Below are 24,309 nucleotides of genomic sequence, written 5' to 3'. Positions count from 1 at the left end.
ATTAACAAACAGAGTTAACTATTTAACTATAGGATGTTTCTTAATGTCTTTGGAGGCTGTCAATCCACAGCGTGACAAAATGTCCCATATGACTAGACTTGGAGGGGGAGTACACTAAAATGTCATCCAGATATATGACCACAAAATGGTCTAACACAGTGGTCCCCAACGTTTTTTCCACCAGGGACCAGTTTCAGCAAGACAATTTTTCTATGGCCCGGTGGGGGCGGAAAGGGGTGTGGTTGGGGGCGGGATTAAGCATGGGGTGCTGGTCCTCCCCGCCCCTCTTTCCCGCCATCGCCCTGTGGCCGGCAGAACCTGCCTCCCAAGCCCTCTTGCCCAGCGGGGGCTAAGCGCTGGAGACAGGGGGTCAGGCTGGCCCTCCTGCCTCCCCCCAGCCAAAAACGCAAAAGCGCCCCGCGGCAGAAGCCAAAAGAGGCTTGAGCCTCTCGGTCCTTCCCGCCCCTCTGTCCTGTCCATCGTCCTGTGGGCGGCAGAACCTGCCTCTCGAGGCCTCTTGCCCGGCGGGAGGCAAAGCGCTGGAGGGAGGGGGTGGCGGCATGAGGGCCGGCAGCTGCTGACTCCACGGACCGGTGCAACATGCCCTGCGGCCCGGTACTGGTCCGCGGCCCGGTGGTTGGGGACCCCTGGTCTAACATGTCCCTGAATACATCGTTCATCAAATGCTGGAAAACAGCGGGGACATTTGTGAGGCCGAAAGGCATCACCGTATACTCAAAATGCCCGTATTGGGGGCCAAATGCTGTTTTCCACTCATCCCCTGGCCTTATACAAACCAAATTATAAGCGCTGTGTAGGTCTATCTTGGAAAAAACAGTGGCAGCTCATAAACGTTCCATTAATTCCGGCATCAGTGGCAAAGGATAGAGCTCCATGGTTCAATGAGGAGCTCCGGGAGTTGAAACGCCAGAAGAGACGTCTAGAGAAGTGATGGAGGAAGAGTAGGTCTGAATCTGATCGAACACTTGTAAGAGCTTTTATTAAGACTTACAAAGTGGCGCTCAAGGCGGCAAGATGCGCGTAACATGCCGCCTTGATTGCATCAGCGGAATCCCGCCTGGCCGCTCTGTTTAGGGTGACCCGCTCCCTTCTTAATCAGGGGGGAGTTGGGGAGCCCTTGCAGAGCAGTGCCGAGGATTTTAACATGTTTTTCGCTGATAAAATCGCTCAGATCCGGGCCGATCTCGACTCCAATTGGGAAACAGAGTCGACTGACAACGAGTCAGTCGAGGTGACTGGGGCACGTACTTGTCCACCTGTCTGGGAAGAGTTTGATCTGGTGAAACCTGATGAAGTGGACAAGGCTATTGGATCTGTGAGTTCCGCCACCTGCTTACTGGATCCGTGTCCCTCCTGGTTGGTCTCAGCCAGCAGGGAGGTGACACGGAGCTGGGTACAGGAGATTACCAATGCTTCCTTGGGGAGGGGAGTTTTTCCAACTCTCTATAAAGAGGTGCTTGTTCACCCCCTCCTCAAGAAGCCCTCCCTGGACCCAGCCATACTTAATAACTATCGCCCAGTCTCCAACCTTCCCTTTATGGGGAAGGTTGTTGAGAAGGTGGTGGTGCTCCAGCTCCAACGGTCCTTGGAAGAAGCCGATTATCTAGGTCCCCAGCAGTCGGGTTTCAGACCCGGTTACAGCACGGAAACTGCTTTGGTCGCATTGATGGATGATCTCTGGCGGGCCCGGGACAGGGGTTTATCCTCTGTCCTGGTGCTCCTTGACCTCTCAGCGGCTTTCGATACCATCGACCATGGTATCCTTCTGCACCGGCTGGAGGGGTTGGGAGCGGGGGGCACTGTTCTTCAGTGGTTCTCCTCCTACCTCTCCGGCTGGTCGCAGTCGGTGTTAGTGGGGGGTCAGAGGTCAACTCCGAGGTCTCTCCCTTGTGGGGTGCCTCAGGGGTCGGTCCTCTCCCCCCTGCTATTTAATATCTACATGAAACCGCTGGGTGAGATCATCCGAGGGCATGGGGTGAGGTATCATCAGTACGCTGATGATACCCAGCTTTACATCTCCACCCCATGTCTAGTCAACGAAGCAGCGGAAGTGATGTGCCGGTGTCTGGAGGCTGTTGGGGCCTGGATGGGTGTCAACAGACTCAAACTCAACCCGGATAAGACGGAGTGGCTGTGGGTCCTGCCTCCCAAGGACAATTCCATCTGTCCGTCCATTACCCTGGGGGGGGGGATTATTGACCCCCTCGGAGAGGGTCTGCAAGTTGGGCGTCCTCCTCGATCCACAGCTCACATTAGAGAACCATCTTTCAGCTGTGGCGAGGGGGGCGTTTGCCCAGGTTCGCCTGGTGCACCAGTTGCGGCCCTATCTGGACCGGGACTCATTGCTCACAGTCACTCATGCCCTCATCACCTCGAAGTTCGACTACTGTAATGCTCTCTACATGGGGCTACCTTTGAAAAGTGTTCGGAAACTTCAGATAGTGCAGAATGCAGCTGCGAGAGCAGTCATGGGCTTACCTAGGTATGCCCATGTTTCGCCATCACTCCGCAGTCTGCATTGGTTGCCGATCAATTTCCGGTCACAATTCAAAGTGTTGGTTATGACCTTTAAAGCCCTTCATGGCATTGGACCAGAATACCTCCGAGACCGCCTCCTGCCGCACGAATCCCAGCGACCGATTAGGGTGGGCCTTCTCCGGGTCCTGTCAACTAAACAATGTCGGTTGGCAGGCCCCAGGGGAAGAGCCTTCTCTGTGGCGGCCCCGACTCTCTGGAACCAACTCCCCCCGGAGATTAGAACTGCCCCTACTCTCCCTGCCTTCCGTAAAGTTCTTAAAACCCACCTCTGTCGTCAGGCATGGGGGAACTGAAACATCTCCCCCGGGCATGTACAATTTATGTATGGCATGTTTGTGTGTGTGCTTGTTAGTATATTGGGGTTCTTTTTAAACTTTTTTAAATATTTAAATTTATTTGGATTTGTTACGATTTGTTTATGCCTTGTTGTGAGCCGCCCCGAGTCCGCGGAGAGGGGCGGCATACAAATCTAACTAATAATAATAATAATAATAATAATAATAATAATAATAATTGTGCACCGTAATGGCATTCAGGCGCTGGTAGTCACAACACAGACGTAAGTCCCCAGTCTTTTTTTTAACAAACAAGACGGGTGCTGATAACAGGGAGGTCGATGGCCTGATGAACCCTTTGGCCAGATTTTTATCTATGAAGTCCTTGAGGGCCACTAATTCAGATTCCGACATAGAGTACAAACGACCAGCCGGCAACTTGGCATCGGGTAACAGTTCTATGGCACAATCATAAGGGCGATGAGGCGGCATGCATTCTGCCTCTTTTTCATTAAAAACATCCGCAAACTCAGCGAGGCCCTCCGGTAACAATGCTGCAAGGATAACGGGCCCTTGCGAGGCACAAATGTGACGATGGTGGTCTACACATTGTAAACTGGAAAACTTGACGCTGTTCTGCGATCACACCACCTGAGGATCATGCGCCCTTAACCATGACAACCCCACGACAAGAGGGAAATGGAGGCCCCATGTGACATAAAATTGTAAAGCCTCCTTATGAGTCTCAATACTGATCTGCACCGGCAAGGTTTGAAAACAGATGGGCCCAGACAACAATATCTGCCCATCAATGGTTTCTACAGTCAACAGAGGGTTCACAGGACACAAGGACAATGAATGTCTCTGTGCAAACTCCTCATCCAGGAAATTCATGGTGGCCCCCGAATCCATGAGGGCAAGAGCAGAAATCAATTGAGTATGGCGATCCACCAGGAGCTTGACATTAATTGTGAGGTGATGGTATGTTCTGGGGCCATTATCTGAAGAATCCACCAAGCCAGGCTGCCCTTGTTTCCCGACTGCACATCCAGCGGGGAAACCAGGGGCATGGAGACAGCCATTGAGAAATCCGGAACTATGGTGGGAACATGAGTTGACGACTCTGGGAGCTGTCCTGCAAGAATCGGCATGGCAACAGGAGGATCGGGAGGATTCGAAACTGCGGCAGCAACCATGCTCCTTCGTTTGCAGGGACAGACATTCGCGAAATGACCTGCCCCCTCGTAATAGAAGCACCAGCCTGTTGCACATTGCTGCACTCTCTCCTCTGAGGACACACGGGATTGCATGAAGTTCACCTCCATGGGCTCCCCGGCAGGGGCACGATCCGCCAGACAAGGAGGCAGGGCAGGCAGGAAGCTACAGTGTACAGGAACTGGGATCAGCATGGGCATAGCGGACATCCCCCGCCATGGAGCAGGCGCTGGCGTGATGCCTGAAACGTGGGGGGAGGACCGCCCAGCCCGGCGCACCTCTCGAACCAGCAGCTGAGCCTCAATGGCCAAACAATGCTGCTCCAGCTCATCCAGGGTGCCCGGCAGGGCCTCGTGCACCAGCTCATCAAGCATAGTCTCTGACAAGCCATCCTGAAACGCCTCCATCAAGGCGGCCTCATTCCACTGCACCTGTCCACTGAGGCTATGAAAGTCACTTAAATATTCCACTAATGGGTGCGAACCTTGTTTCAGCTGTTTCAACACCCTCGTAGCCGTCTGCTCCTGCACCGGATCCGAAAACTGCCATCGCAACCGGGCGCAAAAGACGGTATAATCCTGAAGTATTGGATCATCTCTGTCTAGAAATGGAGACACCCAAGAAGCAGCGGGGCCGGCCAACAAACTGCAGAGGAACACCACCTTCTCTGTATCTCTTGGAAAATGGGGCAGTTGTGCATTAATAAACAACTGCACTTGACTGAGGAAAGCTGCAAACGTGTCTGTCGCCCAATAATTTTTCAGGCAGAACCACAAAGCATTTCTTCCTTGGTAGTGGCTGTGAGGCAGGAGTTGCTGGCTGCACCTGTGGAATGACAGGCTGCTGAGATAATATATCCACCTGGTTCTGTAACTGCAGCACTGTCTGCTTTAACACTTGGATTTCCATCCTCAAAGCATCGAAGACTGCTTACATTTCTGCCATACCAGCAGCCATGATCAGATAAATGCCAGAAAAAAGAGAAGCAAATAATCCAAAACACTTCACTCTGGAACGGTGTGTGTCTGGGGGTTGGTGGAAGTTTATTCTGTTCTGCCAGTGTGCCAAAACCACCCGTAATTACAGGGCAATTAGTCCAAAAAGACACACACCACACGATAGAAAGAAAACAAAAAGTCTTTCAGAAAAGCAGAAAAAACTCCCTTTTTAAATGTCAAAGGGATTTAATGCAATCCAATTTCTCACCCAGAAACTGGGAAATTGAGTCCAATTTCCAAAGTCCAGAAAGTCCACACACACGCTTGAACAGGGAAACAGCAAAACCACGATCTTGATGAAACTATGAATCAGATAAACTTCCACAAGGCTAAACCAGCACGCTGCTCTTTTTATCTATAGCACTAATTACAGCAGCCCCACCCAACCACAGGTGGCCTCACTTATCTCCTATAATAATCCTTCAGTTGTTCGCTCCTATGCATCACTCTATGCGTCCGTGGGTCTGTCATAAATTCTTGTTCAGAATCCAGGGATGATAAGGATGATAGATCTCCTCCTGGGCTGTATGCCAAACTCCCCTCTTCCCTGCCACTCACGCTTCCTTCGTCATAGGAGACTTTGTTGGGAGATTCTATCGGGAGCAAAACAGGCCTGTGGCATGTGGATGTTTCCCCCACATCCACCTCCACATTCCTTGGGGCAGGAGCTGGGCCAGAGCCAACCACAACACTTACAAACTTTTCTACTTAAGAACCTAGTCACTAAACGAATTAAGTTCTTAAGTAGAGGTATCACTGTACATTGTCAGTTGAGAGGCCTTCTATATAGAAAGGTGTATGCCTTTCCAAATTTGATTTGATTTGATTTGATTTATTTGATTTGTATGCCGCCCCTCTCCGGAGACTCGGGGCGGCTAACAACAATAATAGAACAGTATACACAATAATCCAATAGTAAAAACAATTAAAAACCCATTAAAGTAAAAACCAAACATACATTCAGACATACCATGCATTATATTCATTAAATTATATTCAATCAATTTAATTTGCTACAGATTTACTCCAGTCAAGGTTTAGAAATATGTCAGCCACTATCAAGTGAAATGGGAGGCACCTGAACACTTTAAAGTGTCGTTGCAAAGGTTCTGAATATTTATATCAATGTATTTCAGTTTTTCTTTTTAATAAATTTACAGATATTTCTAAATTATATTTTTTACTTTGTCATTATGGGGTACTACGTATAGATTAATGAGAAAAAATTGAATTTCAACATGTAGAATCAGGTTGCAACATAACTGTCAAAAGTGAAGGGGGTCTGAATGTTATCTGAATGCACTGTATTATCTGAATGCACTATATATACATATGCACTGAATGCACTGTACATACTTATGTATATATGTGTTTATGTATGTCTATACACCTATACATCTCTCTCTAATTTTTTTGTCTCTATACACACACACACAGAGAGAGAGAGAGAGAGAGGAACATACATATGGGATAGGAAAGGAAATTAGATGATAGATGTAGTAGTGCCAAGTAACAGCAACATCAGGAAGAAGGATTATGAGAAACTGGAGAAGTACCACAACCTGGAAGAGAAACTGGAGAAGATGTGGGGGGAAAACCCCAAAACTGGTTACACTGGTCGTGGTTACAATCAAGACCATGAAATCCTAAACTGGGAGAGTGGTTCCAAAAGACTCCAGGAGTGACATCAGTGCTCTTTGTCCAGAAGAGTGTGTTGCACAGAATCCTCAAACCCCAAGCTTCCGGTAGACAACTAGGGATTGGGGAAGATAAAGACTATAAGGATGACAAGGGAACTTTTTAATATGTATGTGCATCTCTCTCTCTCTCTCTCTCTTCCTGTCTCTTTCTCTCTCTCTGTCCCTCTGTACCCCCTCTCCCTTTCCCTCTCCCTCCCTCCCTCCATGTGTCAGATTCTCTTTCTGTGGCCACATGAACATTGTTTGTATGCTAATCCCCGTGGAAGTACTACTGATTTATTGAAGTGATGAAATAATATTTTTGAAATTCTATATATTAGTTTTATATTTATAATTACAATAAAATTATAATTACAAAATATAAGTAATATTTTACTATTATCTGTAAATACCTTTCTAATGTTTTTATCCAACAGATTGAAGTTGAAAGCAGGCTACCAACACTTACAAAATTAACAGTATTGGTCCCATGTCCTTTAACACTGATCCCAAACTCCTTCATTTTAGAATTAGGTAAATTGCTTATTTTTCTATGATTGTTTGATGAATTAAACATAGTTTTAATTTTTCACATATGATTTGTATATTTTTTCTATTTTTTGTGTATTTATTTACTTTTTTAGAAAAGGTCAAACAAAAATTAAATTGTTTAAAATACATAGAGGTTCCTGAATTATATCTCCATTATACTATCTTTTTAGTTTTTATTTATTTTATATGGCATAACAGAATGCAGTATCTGAAAAGAGCCATTTATATTTGTGCTGCTTGTTCTTGCTGGGAGATATTTGTGAGATCCAAAGTAGAATATGTAGACTACTTTGTTGTGACAAAGTCATATTGCCAAGGATGCATAACAAGAAGGTTGGTCTACACTTTGCTGCATCTTTCTACTAAATTTGGTTGTTACGATCAATATAAATATTTTTCTCCAATGAGTATTCAAGACAAGAAATAAAAATTAAAAAATATACTCCAGGATACAACTTGAAAGAAAATTGATACAAAATGTTTTACATATGATATACACCATCATGTTAAAGATAAATAAATATCCAGTAATAAATATTAGAAATGCCATGAGACATTTTACCAAATGTGGGATATAAAACTCAAACTACTGGAAAGATGTACATAGTACAACATTGAAAAGTTTTAGAAATTAAAATTGAGATCAAACCACAAATTTTCTTACCAGATACAATCTATGAAAACATCAACAAGAAATATCATTATTTATTGAGACATATGTTTGTGGCCATGAGAATACATTTTTCCCAGCACTGGAAGAAAGATACAATTCTGACATTTTATTGGATTGGGAACTTGGAGAATATATAGGAATGGTAAAACTGCAGTATATATATTCACAACAGACATTTAATCAAATTTAAACAAGAATAGTTCCCATACATACAATATATAGCATGGCAAATGTAAACATTTGCAATTTGGTGTGCAAGAGGATACTATGAGTTTAGTCTCATTTTGATTATGAACATTGTCTGAGTGACATTTGGCAAATCACTGCGCTCAGCCCAACCCAGCTCAGTGGGTTGGAGAAAATAGAAGGAGAAAGAGTTTTATGTAAGCCTCTTGCCTTTAGTTATTTATAAAAGTAATAAAGGTAGGATAAAAAAAACTAAATTAATAAAAGAGATAAAATATTTTATTTGCAGATGTTTCTTCATATGATATTTGGTTTGGGGTATAAAAGCTAAACATGTATTAAAATGACACTTAAAATTATAGTTAAAATTGATATAGTATATTTTCTTTTTTCTCCAGATAGCCCTTGACTCTATGACTAGCTATTTAATAATGGTTCAAAGTTGCTAAACAGCTTTAGAAAAGGTGCTTTGTGGTCTGTGCTGCCCTTCCTGTCACCGTCAGTAAGTTAACTTCATTTTGGTGTTTGGCAACTAGATTGCATTTACAACTAGTTTTGCTAAACCCTCCATGGCTTTCAATTGCCATATGCAATCTTCTCTGCCAGATTTTCCCTGAAAGTCAGAAGCTGACAGGAAATGTTGACGGCAAAGGGGAGCTCAAATCGTTTATTGGGCTCCAAGAACATTTGAGAACAAAAGAACTGCATGCTACAAAGATTTCAGTTTTGCACAGTTAAAAGTCTCTGGCAAACGTAGAAACATAGAAGATTAACGGCAGAAAAAGACCTCATGGTTCATCTAGTCTGCCCTTATATTATTTCCTGTATTTTAGCTTAGGATGGAGAAATGTTTATCCCAGGCATGTTTAAATTCAGTTACTGTGGATTTACCAACCACATCTGCTGGAAGTTTGTTCCAAGCATCTATTAATCTTTCAGTAAAATAATATTTTCTCACGTTACTTCTAATCTTTCCCCAACTAACCTCAGATTGTGCCCCCTTGTTCTTGTGTTCACTTTCTTATTGAAAACATTTCCCTCCTGAACCTTATTTAACCCTTTAACATATTTAAATGTTTCGATCATGTCTCCCCTTTCTCTTCTGTCCTCCAAGCTATACAGATTGAGTTCATTAAGCCTTTCCTGATAAATTTTATGCTTAAGACCTTGCACCATTTTTGTATCCCATCTTTGGACCCATTCAATTTTATCAATATCTTTTTGTAGATGAGGTCTCCAGAACTGAACACAGTATTCCAAATGTGGTCTCACCAGCGTTCTATACAGCGGGCTCACAATCTCCCTCTTCCTGCTTGTTATACCTCTAGCTATGCAGCCAAGCATTCTACTTGCTTTCCCTGCTGCCTGACTGCACTGTTCATTCATTTTGAGACTCTCAGAAATCACTATCCCTAAATCCTTCTATTCTGAAGTTTTTGCTAACACAGAACTGCCAATACAATACTCAGATTGAGGATTCCTTTTGCCCAAGTGCATTAATTTACATTTGGAAACATTAAACTGCAGTTTCCATTGCTTTGACCACTTATCTAGTAAAGCTAAATCATTTGCCATATTACAAACGCCTCCAGGAATATCAATCCTATTGCACACTTTAGAGTCATCGGCAAATAGGCAAACCTTCCCTACCAAATCTTCCCCTATGTCACTCACAAACATAGTGATGGATCCAGAAGGCTTTCAGAAGGCGCTTGGGGATCTTCCAGATGCACTCGTCCACAATTCGGCAGAGTCTCTGGCTGAGGCCTGGAACAAGGCTGCAGCGGAGGCCCTTGACCGAATTGCACCGCTGCGACCTCTCCGCGGCACTAGACCCCGTAGAGCTCCATGGTTCAACGAGGAGCTCCGGGAGTTGAAACGCCAGAAGAGACGTCTAGAGAAGCGATGGAGGAAGAGTAAGTCCGAATCCGATCGAACACTTGTAAGAGCTCATATTATGACTTACAAAGTGGCACTCAAGGCAGCAAGATGCGCGTATCATGCCACCTTGATTGCATCAGCGGAATCCCACCCGGCCGCTCTGTTTAGGGTAACCCGCTCCCTTCTTAACCAGGGGGGAGTTAGGGAGCCCTTGCAGAGTAGTGCCGAGGATTTTAACACGTTTTTCGCTGATAAAATTGCTCGGATTCGAGCGGATCTCGACTCCAATTGTAAAACAGAGTCAACTGACAACGAGTCAGTCGAGGTGACTGGGGCTAAACGTCTTTGTCCATCTGTCTGGGAGAAGTTTGACTTAGTGACACCTAAGGAAGTGGACAAGGCCATTGGAGCTGTGTGTTCCGCCACCTGTCTACTGGATCCGTGTCCCTCTTGGTTGGTTTCGGTCAGTCGAGGGGTGACACGGAGCTGGGTCCGGGAGATTGTCAACGCCTCCTTGGGGAGTGGGTCCTTTCCGGCTCCTTATAAGGAGGCACTTGTGCGCCCCCTCCTCAAGAAGCCTTCCCTGGACCCAGCCATACTCAATAACTACCGTCCAGTCTCCAACCTTCCCTTTATGGGGAAGGTTGTTGAGAAAGTGGTGGCACTTCAGCTCCAGCGGTCCTTGGAAGAAGCCGATTATCTAGGTTCTCAACAGTCTGGATTCAGGCCCGGCTACAGCACGGAAACTGCTTTGGTCGCATTGATGGATGATCTCTGGCGGGCCCAGGACAGGGGCTTGTCCTCTGTCCTGGTGCTTCTTGACCTCTCAGCGGCTTTCAATACCATCGACCATGGTATCCTTCTGCACCGACTAGAGGGGTTGGGAGTGGGAGGCACTGTTCTTCAGTGGTTCTCCTCATACCTCTCTGGTCGGTCGCAGTCGATGTTAGTAGGGGATCAGAGGTCGACCTCTAGGTCTCTCCCTTGTGGGGTGCCTCAGGGGTCGGTCCTCTCCCCCCTGCTATTTAATATCTACATGAAACCGCTAGGTGAGATCATCCAAGGGCATGGGGTGAGGTATCATCAATACGCCGATGATACCCAGTTATACATCTCCACCCCATGTCCAGCCAACGAAGCAGTGGAAGTGATGGGCCGGTGCCTGGAGGATGTTAGGGCCTGGATGAGTGTCAACAAGCTCAAACTCAACCCAGACAAGACGGAGTGGCTCTGGATCTTACCTCCCAAGGACAACTCCATCTGTCCGTCCATTAACCTGGGGGGAGAATCACTGGCCCCCTCAGAGAAGGTTCGCAACTTGGGCGTCCTCCTCGATCCACAGCTCACATTAGAGAAACATCTTTCAGCTGTGGCGAGGGGGACGTTTGCCCAGGTTCGCCTGGTGCACCAGTTGCGACCCTACTTGGACCGGGAGTCACTGCTCACGGTCACTCATGCCCTCATCACCTCGAGGCTTGACTACTGTAACGCTCTCTACATGGGGCTACCTTTGAAAAATGTTCGGAAACTTCAGATCGTGCAGAATGCAGCTGCGAGAGCAATCATGGGCTTTCCCAAATATGCCCATGTCACACCAACACTCCGCAATCTGCATTGGTTGCCGATCAGTTTCCGGTCACAATTCAAAGTGTTGGTTATGACCTATAAAGCCCTTCATGGCACCGGACCAGATTACCTCAGGGACCGCCTTCTGCTGCACGAATCCCAGCGACCAGTTAGGTCCCACAGAGTGGATCTTCTCCGGGTCCCGTGAACTAAGCAATGTCGCCTGGCGGGACCCAGGGGAAGAGCCTTCTCTGTGGCGGCCCCGGCCCTCTGGAACCAACTCCCCCCAGAGATTAGAACTGCCCCCACCCTCCTTGCCTTTCGTAAACAACTTAAAACCCACCTCTGCCGCCAGGCATGGGGGAATTGAGATCCTCTTTCCCCCTAGGCCTTTACAATTCTATGCATGGTATGTATGTATGTATGTTTGGTTTTTATATTAATTGATTTTTAATCATGAATACCAAATTACTATTGTACACTGTTTTATTGTCGCTGTTAGCCGCCCCGAGTCTCTGGAGAGGGGCGGCATACAAATCAAATAAATAAATAAATAAATAAATAAATAAATAAAAAGAATAGGACCCAGAACAGACCCTTGTGGGACACCGCTTGTAACCAGGCTCTGCTCAGAATACTCGCCATTAACAACATGATATCTGATATCTACACTTCAGACAGCTGCAAATCCACTGAACTATCCAGGAATTAAGTCCAATCTTCACTAACTTATCTATCAGCTGGAACTGTATCAAAGGCTTTGCTGAGGTCCAGATAGGCAATATCTACAGCACCAACATCTTTGTGACATAGTCAAAGAAATCAATGAGATTAGTCTGACATGATTTGCCCTCAGTAAAGCCATGCTGGTTTGTGTCCATAAGTTATTGGGTTTGGATGATGGTCTTGGTATATTCGGGTTTCTTCCCGTGTAGGATTTGGAAATTTCTGGCGAATATATATCTCACATATTTTTGCTGAATATTTAAAATTAAGGGAGACTAGAATAGCGCTATTTCGGCCTTGTTCTGGCCTCATCAGATAGCCATACCCTTTCTGGGATTTGATCCCGGAGCTTCTTTTTGCCTCTAGGCCCAACCCAGGGCCATTTCAAGGCAGTTAATGTACTCATAGCCAACAAACTATGTTCTGTATGTATCACATATTTTTGCTGAATATTTAAAATTAAGGCAGACTAGGATAGCGTTATTTCGGCCTTGTTCTGGCCTCATGAGCTAGCCATACCCTCACTGGGATTTGATCCCGGGGCTTCTGCCTTGTAAGGCAGACAATTAACCTCTAGGCCACCAGATCTGATCCCTTCAGCTTTGTACCAGGGAGGGGCTATATATATTGGAGGGGATATATATATATATATATTTGTTTTCGTAGATTTTCACAGGTATATGTATGTAGATTGTTCTGAGTTCGGGTGACACGGGGGAAAACCCGAACTTAGAACAATCTACATATATATATGGTGAATGTGATTTCACCGAAACGTCGCATAGACACTCAAAATATTACACGGGGCAAAACCCGAACTCAGAACAATCTACATACATATACCCGTGAAAATCTATGAAAACAAATATCTTACCTCTACGGGGAGGATACTTTCCTACTGACTAGGACCTATGAAAAACTTGAAGTCAGAAAAGCCTCCATCTTATGTGATCTCACATTCCTACGCAACTGCAGGGACAAAAGAATAATTCCCAAATACTTCCAACTAAAATTCCACCCAAAAACCCCAGCCATTGAGAGGATCCTAAAAAGAACTGAATTAGCCCTAATTAGAAATGAACTCCACAAGAAAAGATTCATACTGGATGAAATCAACAAAAGTCTACTCTCTCTTCACCTTAAACTCAGCAACAAAATGCACCTAATACTCTGGGACAAATTCAAACAAATATCAATCTGTAGAGCTGAAACAGAAACCCAATACAAGACAGACACACATAACAAGAAACTCCACAAACTAAAAAAACAGCAGAAACCCAGCCCTCCACAACAACGTATGACAAAAACAGTACATAACATATCAGACAGGACCCTCACCACTGCAGAAACCAATGTCCTTTCAAAAGGATTCAATTTTGCAATAGCCTCCAAACTCATTCCAACTGAAAACATCATATGTGGAGTTGAAGCTACCCTAAATAAAATCAACCCAGATGAAGCCAACAAAATCAGACTTGAAGTCACCAATATTCTCTGCTCCAGCAAACCACCCAGAAGCAACATACAAAAAGAAGAACAAAATGCACTTATCAATTTGAAGAAAGACAACAATATAATCATCCTCCCAGCAGATAAAGGAAACTCCACAGTAGTGATGAACACATCAGACTACAAGGAAAAACTATCCATCCTACTACAAAACCCTGCCTACAAACTTCTAAACACAGATCCTACCACCTACCTAGAAAAAACCACCAAATCCAAAATAAAACCCTCTCCCTTCAGTGAAGAAATCCAACAAAGAATCATCCCCAGAGAAAAATCTTCCATATGTCCAAAACTCTATGGCCTTCCAAAAATATACAAAGAAGGAATACTTCTCAGGCCAATAGTCAGCTCCATGGGCTCACCTCTGCAAAATCTTGCCAAATTTTTAGCCAAATATCTTCAGCCCTATACAGAAACTATCACCTCATATGTACAAAATTTATTCCATTTTATAGAAATAATTAAAAAACAAAACCTACAACCTGTGAGTTTCGATGTCATATCCCTTTTCACCCAAATACCAATTAAAGAAGCCTTAGAGCTATCCAAAACAAATACAAGCCCCCCAAGTATATCTTAGATCTGACCAACCACTGTCTGACAAATACATACTTTATCTATAATGAACAAAGATATAAACAGATAGAAGGAGCCCCCATGGGATCACCCCTCTCACCTGTCATCACAAACCTCTACATGGAATACATTGAAAACAATGCATTGGAGCAATCTAAACACAAACCTAAACTTTGGCTGAGATATGTAGATGACACTTTTGTAATTTGGCCACATGGAAAAGAAAAACTGGACAATTTCCTCACACATCTCAATAGCCTACACCCCAAAATACAATTCACTATGGAAACAGAAACCAATGATCAACTTCCCTTTCTGGATGTCCTAATCTATAAAAAACCCAATGGCACCCTAGGACACAGCATCTACCAAAAGAAAATCCACACCAACCGTTATTTAAATGCACACTCCCACCACCACCCTGCACAGATCACCTCAGTAGCCAAAACTCTCATCACTAGAACAAAACTCCTAGCTGACCATGAGCACTTAAAAACTGAATTGAACAAACTCAAAGATGTATTAATTTCTAATGGATTCGAAAGAAAAACAATTACAAACCTAATCAAAAAAGAGACATCCCCCAAAAATCAAGACCAAGAACAGGATAATGGCACCACCCTCCTCCCTTACATCAAGGGCACCACAGACAAAATTAGTAAAATTCTACACAAACATAATATCAAAATTTCATTTGTCACTAACCAAAAAATATCAAACATCCTAAGAAACCCAAAAGATAAAATCCAACTCGAAAACCAAGGAATCTATGAAATCCCTTGCAAAACATGTGCAGCCAAATACATTGGACAAACTAATCGAAGAGTAAATGCACGCATTGCAGAACATAAGAATGCAGTCAAAAAAGAAGAAAAAACTTCCTCCCTTGTCCAGCACATTAAAAAAACACGGCATGAAATTGACTTTGAAAAAACTAAATTACTTTCCAAAACAGAACATGTATACAAAAGAATAACTATGGAAGCCATAGAGATAGAAAAACACCCCCTCAGCATGAACAAACGAGATGATACGTCCCGCCTACCAGAGATTTGGAAACCAGCCTTAAACAAAAAAACATATCATAATCATCACCAGGTCAATCCTTCAACTAAATGTGATTCCACCAACCAATCAAATCATTAAAACATAGCCACCCAATCTATTTGCTACATTCAAACCAAATCTCCACCCCCACCACTATATATAAGGAACAAATGGCAGTTGCAAACAAACTATATTTACAGCAGCACGAAGCTTATAACTTCAGCCTGATGATGGTGAATGTGATTTCACCGAAACGTCGCATGGACACTCAAAATATTACACGGGGCAAAACCCGAACTCAGAACAATCTACATACATATACCTGTGAAAATCTATGAATATATATATATGTGTGTGTGTGTGTGTGTGTGTGTGTGTGTGTGTGTAGATTGTTCTGAGTTCGGGTTTTACCCATGTAATATTTTGAGTGTCTATGCGACGTTTCAGTGAAATCACATTCACCATCATCAGGTTGAAGTTGTAAGCTTCGTGCTGCTGTAGATATAGTTTGTTTGCAATTGCCATTTGTTCCAAACAAACTATATCTACAGCAGCACGAAGTTTACAACTTCAGCCTGATGATGGTGAATGTGATTTCATCGAAACGTCGCATAGACACTCAAAATATTACACGGGGCAAAACCCGAACTCAGAACAATCTACATACATATACCCATGAAAATCTACGAATATATATATATATATATATATATATATATATTTACCAGGGTGATTCGACACAAAATGTAACCCTTCCCTGGTACAGAGCTGAAGGGATTGGATACTGTAGCCTAGAGGATAATTCTCTGCCTTACAAGGCAAAGGTTGCAGGTTCAAGTCCCAGTGGGTATGGCTAGCTGATGAGGCCAAAATAAGGCCGAAATAGATCTATCCTAGTCTCCCTTAATTTTCAAATTCAGCTTAAACATGTGACACATACAGATAGAATTGTCGGCTATCAATAAAATTAACTGCCTTGGAAATGGCCCTGGGTTGGGCCGAGAGGCAAAAAAGGAGCTGTGATGTTCCTTCAATATACCAGGGTGATTCGACACAAAATGTAACCCTTCCCTGGTACAGAGCTGAAGGGATTGGATACTGTAGCCTAGAGGATAATTCTCTGCCTTACAAGGCAAAGGTTGCAGGTTCAAGTCCCAGTGGGTATGGCTAGCTGATGAGGCCAAAATAAAGCCGAAATAGATCTATCCTAGTCTCCCTTAATTTTCAAATTCAGCTTAAACATGTGACACACACACACACACACACACACATATATATATATATATATGTGTGTGTGTGTGTGTGTGTGTGGTTTCTTCCCGTGTAGGATTTGGAAATTTCTGGCGACGTTTCGACGAGGTCTCACTCGCCATCTTCAGGCTGGTGTTTCTGTCCTTCTTCTCAGGCGAACACTGCGAGACCTGAGCTGCATTCCTTCTATAAATACTGGTGGCTGAGTGTGGTTTGATGGCTCAGCAATTGCCTGCTGTGTAGAAACTTCCTGGTGAGTCAGTGGGGTAACAATTGGGGTCGTTGATGTAGCTGAGGTATGCTGATTAGTTAATGGTTGTAGATTAGGCGTGATATCCTGAGTAGTTGGAACTTGCAGGCTGCTTGATTGCTTTACAATGTGTGTTCTGAGTCTGGTTTCTATGGCTGGGATATGTTTGAGGGCTGGTTTCCAGATGTCTGGTAAGCGAGAGGTATCATCCCGCTTGTTCATATTTTGGGGATGTTTTTCTATCTCGATTGCTTCCATGATTATTCTTTTGCTGTAGTATTCTGTTTCGGAAATTAATTTGGTACTGTCAAAATCAATTTCATGTCCTGTAGTTTTGAAGTGTTGGAAAAGGGAGGAAGTTTTTTCTTTTTTCTTTAATGCATTCTTATGTTCTGCAACACGTGCATTTACTCTCCTGTTTGTTTGTCCAATATATGTGGCTGGGCAGATTTTACACGGTATTTGATAAACTCCCTGGTTTTCTAGTTGGATATTGTCTTTCGGGTTACCCCACTGACTCACCAGGAAGTTTCTACACAGCAGGCAATTGCTGAGCCATCAAACCACACCCAGCCACCAGTATTTATAGAAGGAATGCAGCTCAGGTCTCGCAGTGTTCGCCTGAGAAGAAGGACAGAAACACCAGCCTGAAGATGACGAGTGAGACCTCGTCGAAACGTCGCCAGAAATTTCCAAATCCTACACGGGAAGAAACCCAAATATACCAAGACCGTCATATATATATATATATATATGAAGTATTTAGTCAGACACCCGTTGTGCAGGTCCTCCCACTTAAAAAGATGAGAGAAGCCTGTAATTGACATCATAAGTAGACCTCAACCATGAGAGACAACATGAGAAAACACATCCAAAAAATCACATTGTCTGATTTTTAACGAATTTATTTGCAAATTATGGTGGAAAATAAGTATTTCGTCACCTACAAAGAAGCAAGATTTCTGGCTCTCACAGACCTGTAACTTCTTCTTTAAGAGGCTCGTCTCTGTCCTCCACTCATTACCTGTAGTAATGGCACTTGTTTAAACTTGTATAACCTGTATAAAAGTCACCTGTCCAAAACCTCAAACAGTCACACTCGAAACTCCACTATGGTGAAGACCAAAGAGCTGTCAAAGGACACCAGAAACAGTAGCCCTGCACCAGTCTGGGAAGACAGAATCTGCAATAGGCAAGCAGCATGGTCTGAAGAAATCAACTCTGGGAGCAATAATTAGACAATAAAAGACATACAAGACCGCTGATAATCTCCCTCAATCTGGAGCTCCACACAAAATCTCATCCCGTGGGGTCAAAATGATCACAAGAACAGTGAGGAAAAATCTCAGAACTACACTGGGGAACCTAGTGAATGACCTGCAGAGAGCTGGGGCCAACATAACAAAGGCTACCATCAGTAACACACTACACTGCCAGGGACTCAGATCCTGCAGTGCCAGGTGTGTCCCCCTGCTTAAGCCAGTATATGTCTGGACCTGTCTGAAGTTTGCTAGAGAGTATTTGGATTATCCAGAAGAGTATTGGGAGAATGTCATATGGTCAGATGAAACCAAAGTAGAACTGTTTGGTAGAAACACAACTTGTCGTGTTTGGAGGAGAAAGAATGCTGAGTTACATCCAAAGAACACCATACCTACTGTGAAGCTTGGGGGTAGCAACATCATGCTTTGGGGCTGTTTCTCTGCAAAGGGACCAGGCCGACTGATCCGTGTACATGAAAGAATGAATGGGGTTATATATCATGAGATTTTGAGTGCAAACCTCCTTCCATCAGCAAGGGCACTGAAGATGAAACGTGGCTGGGTCTTTCAGCATGACAATGATCCCAAGCACACCGCCAGGGCAACAAAAGAGTGGCTTTGTAAGAAGCATGTCAAGGTCCTAGAGTGGCCTAGCCAGTCTCAAGATCTCAACCCTATAGAAAACCTTTGGAGGGAGTTGAAAGTTCGTGTTGCCCAGCAACAGCCCCTTGTGAAGACTTACAGAAAACGTTTGACCTCTGTCATTGCCAACAAAGGATATATTAGAAAGTATTGAGATGAACTTTTGTTATTGACCAAATACTTATTTTCCACCATAATTTGCAAATAAATTCGTTAAATATCAGACAATGTGATTTTCTGGATGTGTTTTCTCTTGTTGTCTCTCATGGTTGAGGTCTACTTATAATGTCAATTACAGGCCTCTCTCTTCTTTTTAAGTGGGAGAACTTGCACAACTAGTGTCTGAGTAAATACTTCCCCCCTCTGTGTGTGTGTGTATGTGTATGTGTGTGTAGGAAGAAACCCGAATATACCAAGACCGTCATAACTGTACCCGTGAAAATCTACGAAAACACACACACACACACATATATATATATATCTCAAATGTTTTTAGCTGAAATTTTAAAATTAAGGGAGACTAGGACGGCACCATTTTGGCCTTGTTCTGGCCTCATCAGCTAGCCACACCCTTACTGGGATTCGATCTGGCAGCTTCTGCCTTGTAAGGCAGAGAATTAACCGCTGAGCCACCAGACCTGATCCCTTCAGCTCTGTACCAGGGAGGGGCTATATGTTTTTTGTGTCGGATCACCCTGGTATATATATGTCACATGTTTTTTTGCTGAATTTGAAAATTAAGGGAGACTAGGATAGATCTATTTCAGCCTTATTTTGGCCTCATCAGCTAGCCGTACCCCACTGGGACTTGAACCTGCAACCTTTGCCTTGTAAGGCAGAGAATTATCCTCTAGGCTACAATATCCAATCCCTTCAGCTCTGCACCAGGGAACGGTTACATATTTTTGTGTCGAATCACCCTAGTGTATAGAAGGAATATCACAGCTTCTTATTTGCCTCTCAGCCCAACCCAGGGCCATTTCCAAGGCAGTTAATTTTATTGATAGCCGACAATTCTATCTGTAAGTGTCACATGTTTTTTTTTGCTGAATTTGAAAATTAAGGGAGACTAGAATAGATCTATTTCGGCCTTATTTTAGCCTCATCAGCTAGCCATACCCACTGGGACTTGAACCTGCAAACTTTGCCTTGTAAGGCAGATAATTATCCTCTAGGCTACAGTATCCAATCCCTTCAAGCTGTGCACCAGGTAAGGGTTACATATTTTTGTGTTGAATCATATATTTATGTTTTCATAGATTTTCATGGGTACAAGTATGACGGTCTTGGCATATTCGGGTTTCTTCCCATGTAGGATTCAGAGATTTCTGGGGACGTTTTGACGAGGTCCCACTGGTCATCTTTAGGCTGGTGCTTCTGTCCTTGTTCTAGTGTTCGCCCTAGAACAAGGACAGAAGCACCAGCACTATCTATCTTATATTTATTTATTTTCGTAGATTTTCATAGGTGTATACATTTACAGAGCTGGAAGGGTTCTGATCTGATAGCTCTAACTGCTAGTTCTCTGCTTTACAAGGCAGAGTTCACCAGATCGAATCCCAGTAAAGGAAAGGGTGTGGCTAGCTGATGAGGCCAGAACAAGGCCGAAATGGGATCATCCTAGTCTCCCTTAATTTTAAAATTCCAGCTAAAAACATTTGACACACACACACACACACACACACATATATATATATATGTTTTTTTATGTCGGATCACCCTGGTATATTTTAAGGAACGTCACAGCTCCTTTTTTGCCTCTAGGCCCAACCCAGGATCACTACAAGGCAGTTAATATATTTTATAGCCGACAACTATATTCTGTATGTGTTAAATGTTTTTAGCTGGAATTTTAAAATTAAGGGAGACTAGGATGGTCCCATTTCGGCCTTGTTCTGGCCTCATCAGCTAGCCACACCCTTTCCTTTACTGGGATTCGATCTGGTGAACTCTGCCTTGTAAAGCAGAGAACTAGCAGTTAGAGCTATCAGATCAGAACCCTTCCAGCTCTGTACCAGGGAGGGGTATATGTTTTTTTATGTCGCATCACCCTGGTATATTTTAAGGAACGTCACAGCTCCTTTTTTGCCTCTAGGCCCAACCCAGGACCACTAAAATATACCAGGGTGATCCGACATAAAAAAACGTATATCCCCTCCCTGGTACAGAGCTGGAAGGGTTCTGATCTGATAGCTCTAACTGATAGTTCTCTGCTTTACAAGGCAGAGTTGACCAGATCGAATCCCAGTAAAGGAAAGGGTGTGGCTAGCTGATGAGGCCAGAACAAGGCCGAAATGGGACCATCCTAGTCTCCCTTAATTTTAAAATTCCAGCTAAAAACATTTAACACATACAGAATATAGTTGTCGGCTATAAAATATATTAACTGCCTTGTAGTGGTCCTGGGTTGGGCCTAGAGGCAAAAAAGGAGCTGTGACGTTCCTTAAAATATACCAGGGTGATCCGACATAAAAAAACATATACCCCCTCCCTGGTACAAAGCTGGAAGGGTTCTGATCTGATAGCTCTAACTGATAGTTCTCTGCTTTACAAGGCAGAGTTCACCAGATCGAATCCCAGTAAAGGAAAGGGTGTGGCTAGCTGATGAGGCCAGAACAAGGCCGAAATGGGACCATCCTAGTCTCCCTTAATTTTAAAATTCCAGCTAAAAACATTATATATATATATATATATAGAGAGGATAATTCTCTGCCTTACAAGGCAAAGGTTGCAGGTTCAAGTCCCAGTGGGTATGGCTAGCTGATGAGGCCAAAATAAGGCCGAAATAGATCTATCCTAGTCTCCCTTAATTTTCAAATTCAGCTTAAACATGTGACACATACAGATAGAATTGTCGGCTATCAATAAAATTAACTGCCTTGGAAATGGCCCTGGGTTGGGCCGAGAGGCAAAAAAGGAACTGTGATGTTCCTTCAATATACCAGGGTGATTCGACACAAAATGTAACCCTTCCCTGGTACAGAGCTGAAGGGATTGGATACTGTAGCCTAGAGGATAATTCTCTGCCTTACAAGGCAAAGGTTGCAGGTTCAAGTCCCAGTGGGTATGGCTAGCTGATGAGGCCAAAATAAGGCCGAAATAGATCTATTCTAGTCTCCCTTAATTTTCAAATTCAGCTTAAACATGTGACACATACAGATAGAATTGTCGGCTATCAATAAAATTAACTGCCTTGGAAATGGCCCTGGGTTGGGCCGAGAGGCAAAAAAGGAACTGTGATGTTCCTTCAATATACCAGGGTGATTCGACACAAAATGTAACCCTTCCCTGGTACAGAGCTGAAGGGATTGGATACTGTAGCCTAGAGGATAATTCTCTGCCTTACAAGGCAAAGGTTGCAGGTTCAAGTCCCAGTGGGTATGGCTAGCTGATGAGGCCAAAATAAGGCCGAATTAGATCTATCCTAGTCTCCCTTAATTTTCAAATTCAGCTTAAACATGTGACACATACAGATAGAATTGTCGGCTATCAATAAAATTAACTGCCTTGGAAATGGCCCTGGGTTGGGCCGAGAGGCAAAAAAGGAGCTGTGATGTTCCTTCAATATACCAGGGTGATTCGACACAAAATGTAACCCTTCCCTGGTACATAGCTGAAGGGATTGGATACTGTAGCCTAGAGGATAATTCTCTGCCTTACAAGGCAAAGGTTGCAGGTTCAAGTCCCAGTGGGTATGGCTAGCTGATGAGGCCAAAATAAGGCCGAAACAGATCTATTCTAGTCTCCCTTAATTTTCAAATTCAGCTTAAACATGTGACACAGATAGAATTGTCGGCTATCAATAAAATTAACTGCCTTGGAAATGGCCCTGGGTTGGGCCGAGAGGCAAAAAAGGAACTGTGATGTTCCTTCAATATACCAGGGTGATTCGACACAAAATGTAACCCTTCCCTGGTACAGAGCTGAAGGGATTGGATACTGTAGCCTAGAGGATAATTCTCTGCCTTACAAGGCAAAGGTTGCAGGTTCAAGTCCCAGTGGGTATGGCTAGCTGATGAGGCCAAAATAAGGCCGAAATAGATCTATTCTAGTCTCCCTTAATTTTCAAATTCAGCTTAAACATGTGACACATACAGATAGAATTGTAGGATATCAATAAAATTAACTGCCTTGGAAATGGCCCTGGGTTGGGCCGAGAGGCAAAAAAGGAGCTGTGATGTTCCTTCAATATACCAGGGTGATTCGACACAAAATGTAACCCTTCCCTGGTACAGAGCTGAAGGGATTGGATACTGTAGCCTAGAGGATAATTCTCTGCCTTACAAGGCAAAGGTTGCAGGTTCAAGTCCCAGTGGGTATGGCTAGCTGATGAGGCCAAAATAAGGCCGAAATAGATCTATCCTAGTCTCCCTTAATTTTCAAATTCAGCTTAAACATGTGACACAAACACACACACACACACACACACACACACACACACACACATATATATATATATGTAGATTGTTCTGAGTTCGGGTTTTGCCCTGTGTAATATTTTGCATGATGATGATGAATGTGATTTCACCGAAACGTCACATAGACATGCAAAATATTACACAGGGCAAAACCCGAACTCAGAACAATCTACATACATATACCCGTGAAAATCTACGAAAACATATATATATATGTGTGTGTGTGTGTGTGTGTGTGTGTGTAGATTGTTCTGAGTTCGGGTTTTGCCCCGTGTAATATTTGCATGTCTATGTGACGTTTCGGTGAAATCACATTCACCATCATCAGGCTGAAGTTGTAAGCTTCATGCTGCTGTAAATATAGTTTGTTTGCAACTGCCATTTGTTCCTTATAAATAGTGGTGGGGGTGGAGATTTGGTTTGAATGTAGCAAGTAGAGGGGTGGCTATGTTTTAATGATTTGGTTGGTTGGTGGAATCACATTTAGTTGAAGGATTGACCTGGTGATGATTATGATATGTTTTTTTGTTTAAGGCTGGTTTCAAAATTTCTGGTAGGCGGGACGTGTCATCACATTTATTCATGCTGAGGGGGTGTTTTTCTATCTCTATGGCTTCCATGATTATTCTTTTATATACGTGTTCTGTTTTAGAAAGTAAATTTCTGGCGACGTTTCGACGAGGTCTCACTCGTCATCTTCAGGCTGGTGTTTCTGTCCTTCTTCTCAGGCGAACACTGCGAGACCTGAGCTGCATTCCTTCTATAAATACTGGTGGCTGGGTGTGGTTTGATGGCTCAGCAATTGCCTGCTGTGTAGAAACTTCCTGGTGAGTCAGTGGGGTAACAATTGGGGTCGTTGATGTAGCTGAGGTATGCTGATTAGTTAATGGTTGTAGATTAGGCGTGATATCCTGAGTAGTTGGAACTTGCAGGCTGCTTGATTGCTTTACAATGTGTGTTCTGAGTCTGGTTTCTATGGCTGGGATATGTTTGAGGGCTGGTTTCCAGATGTCTGGTAAGCGAGAGGTATCATCCCGCTTGTTC

The 24,309-nt window shown here is 43.7% G+C and overlaps 1 protein-coding gene across 3 annotated transcripts in view; it reads left to right on the top strand.

Moving 5' to 3' along the window:
- The window catches only part of BBS9 (Bardet-Biedl syndrome 9), a 606,911-nt gene that overhangs the window by 305,155 nt on the left and 277,447 nt on the right, over positions 1–24,309 (top strand). For all 3 annotated transcript variants that reach the window (XM_070726313.1, XM_070726315.1, XM_070726314.1), the window contains exon 13: positions 7,164–7,260. In XM_070726313.1, the coding sequence (XP_070582414.1) occupies positions 7,164–7,260 (97 nt within the window). The remainder of the gene's footprint in view (positions 1–7,163; positions 7,261–24,309) is intronic.

This window comes from Erythrolamprus reginae, chromosome Z (assembly GCF_031021105.1).
Source record: "Erythrolamprus reginae isolate rEryReg1 chromosome Z, rEryReg1.hap1, whole genome shotgun sequence".
In the NCBI taxonomy this organism is placed as follows: domain Eukaryota; kingdom Metazoa; phylum Chordata; class Lepidosauria; order Squamata; family Dipsadidae; genus Erythrolamprus; species Erythrolamprus reginae.
Note: the sequence above shows the minus strand (reverse complement) of the source record. Positions and strands in the feature narration are given on the sequence as shown.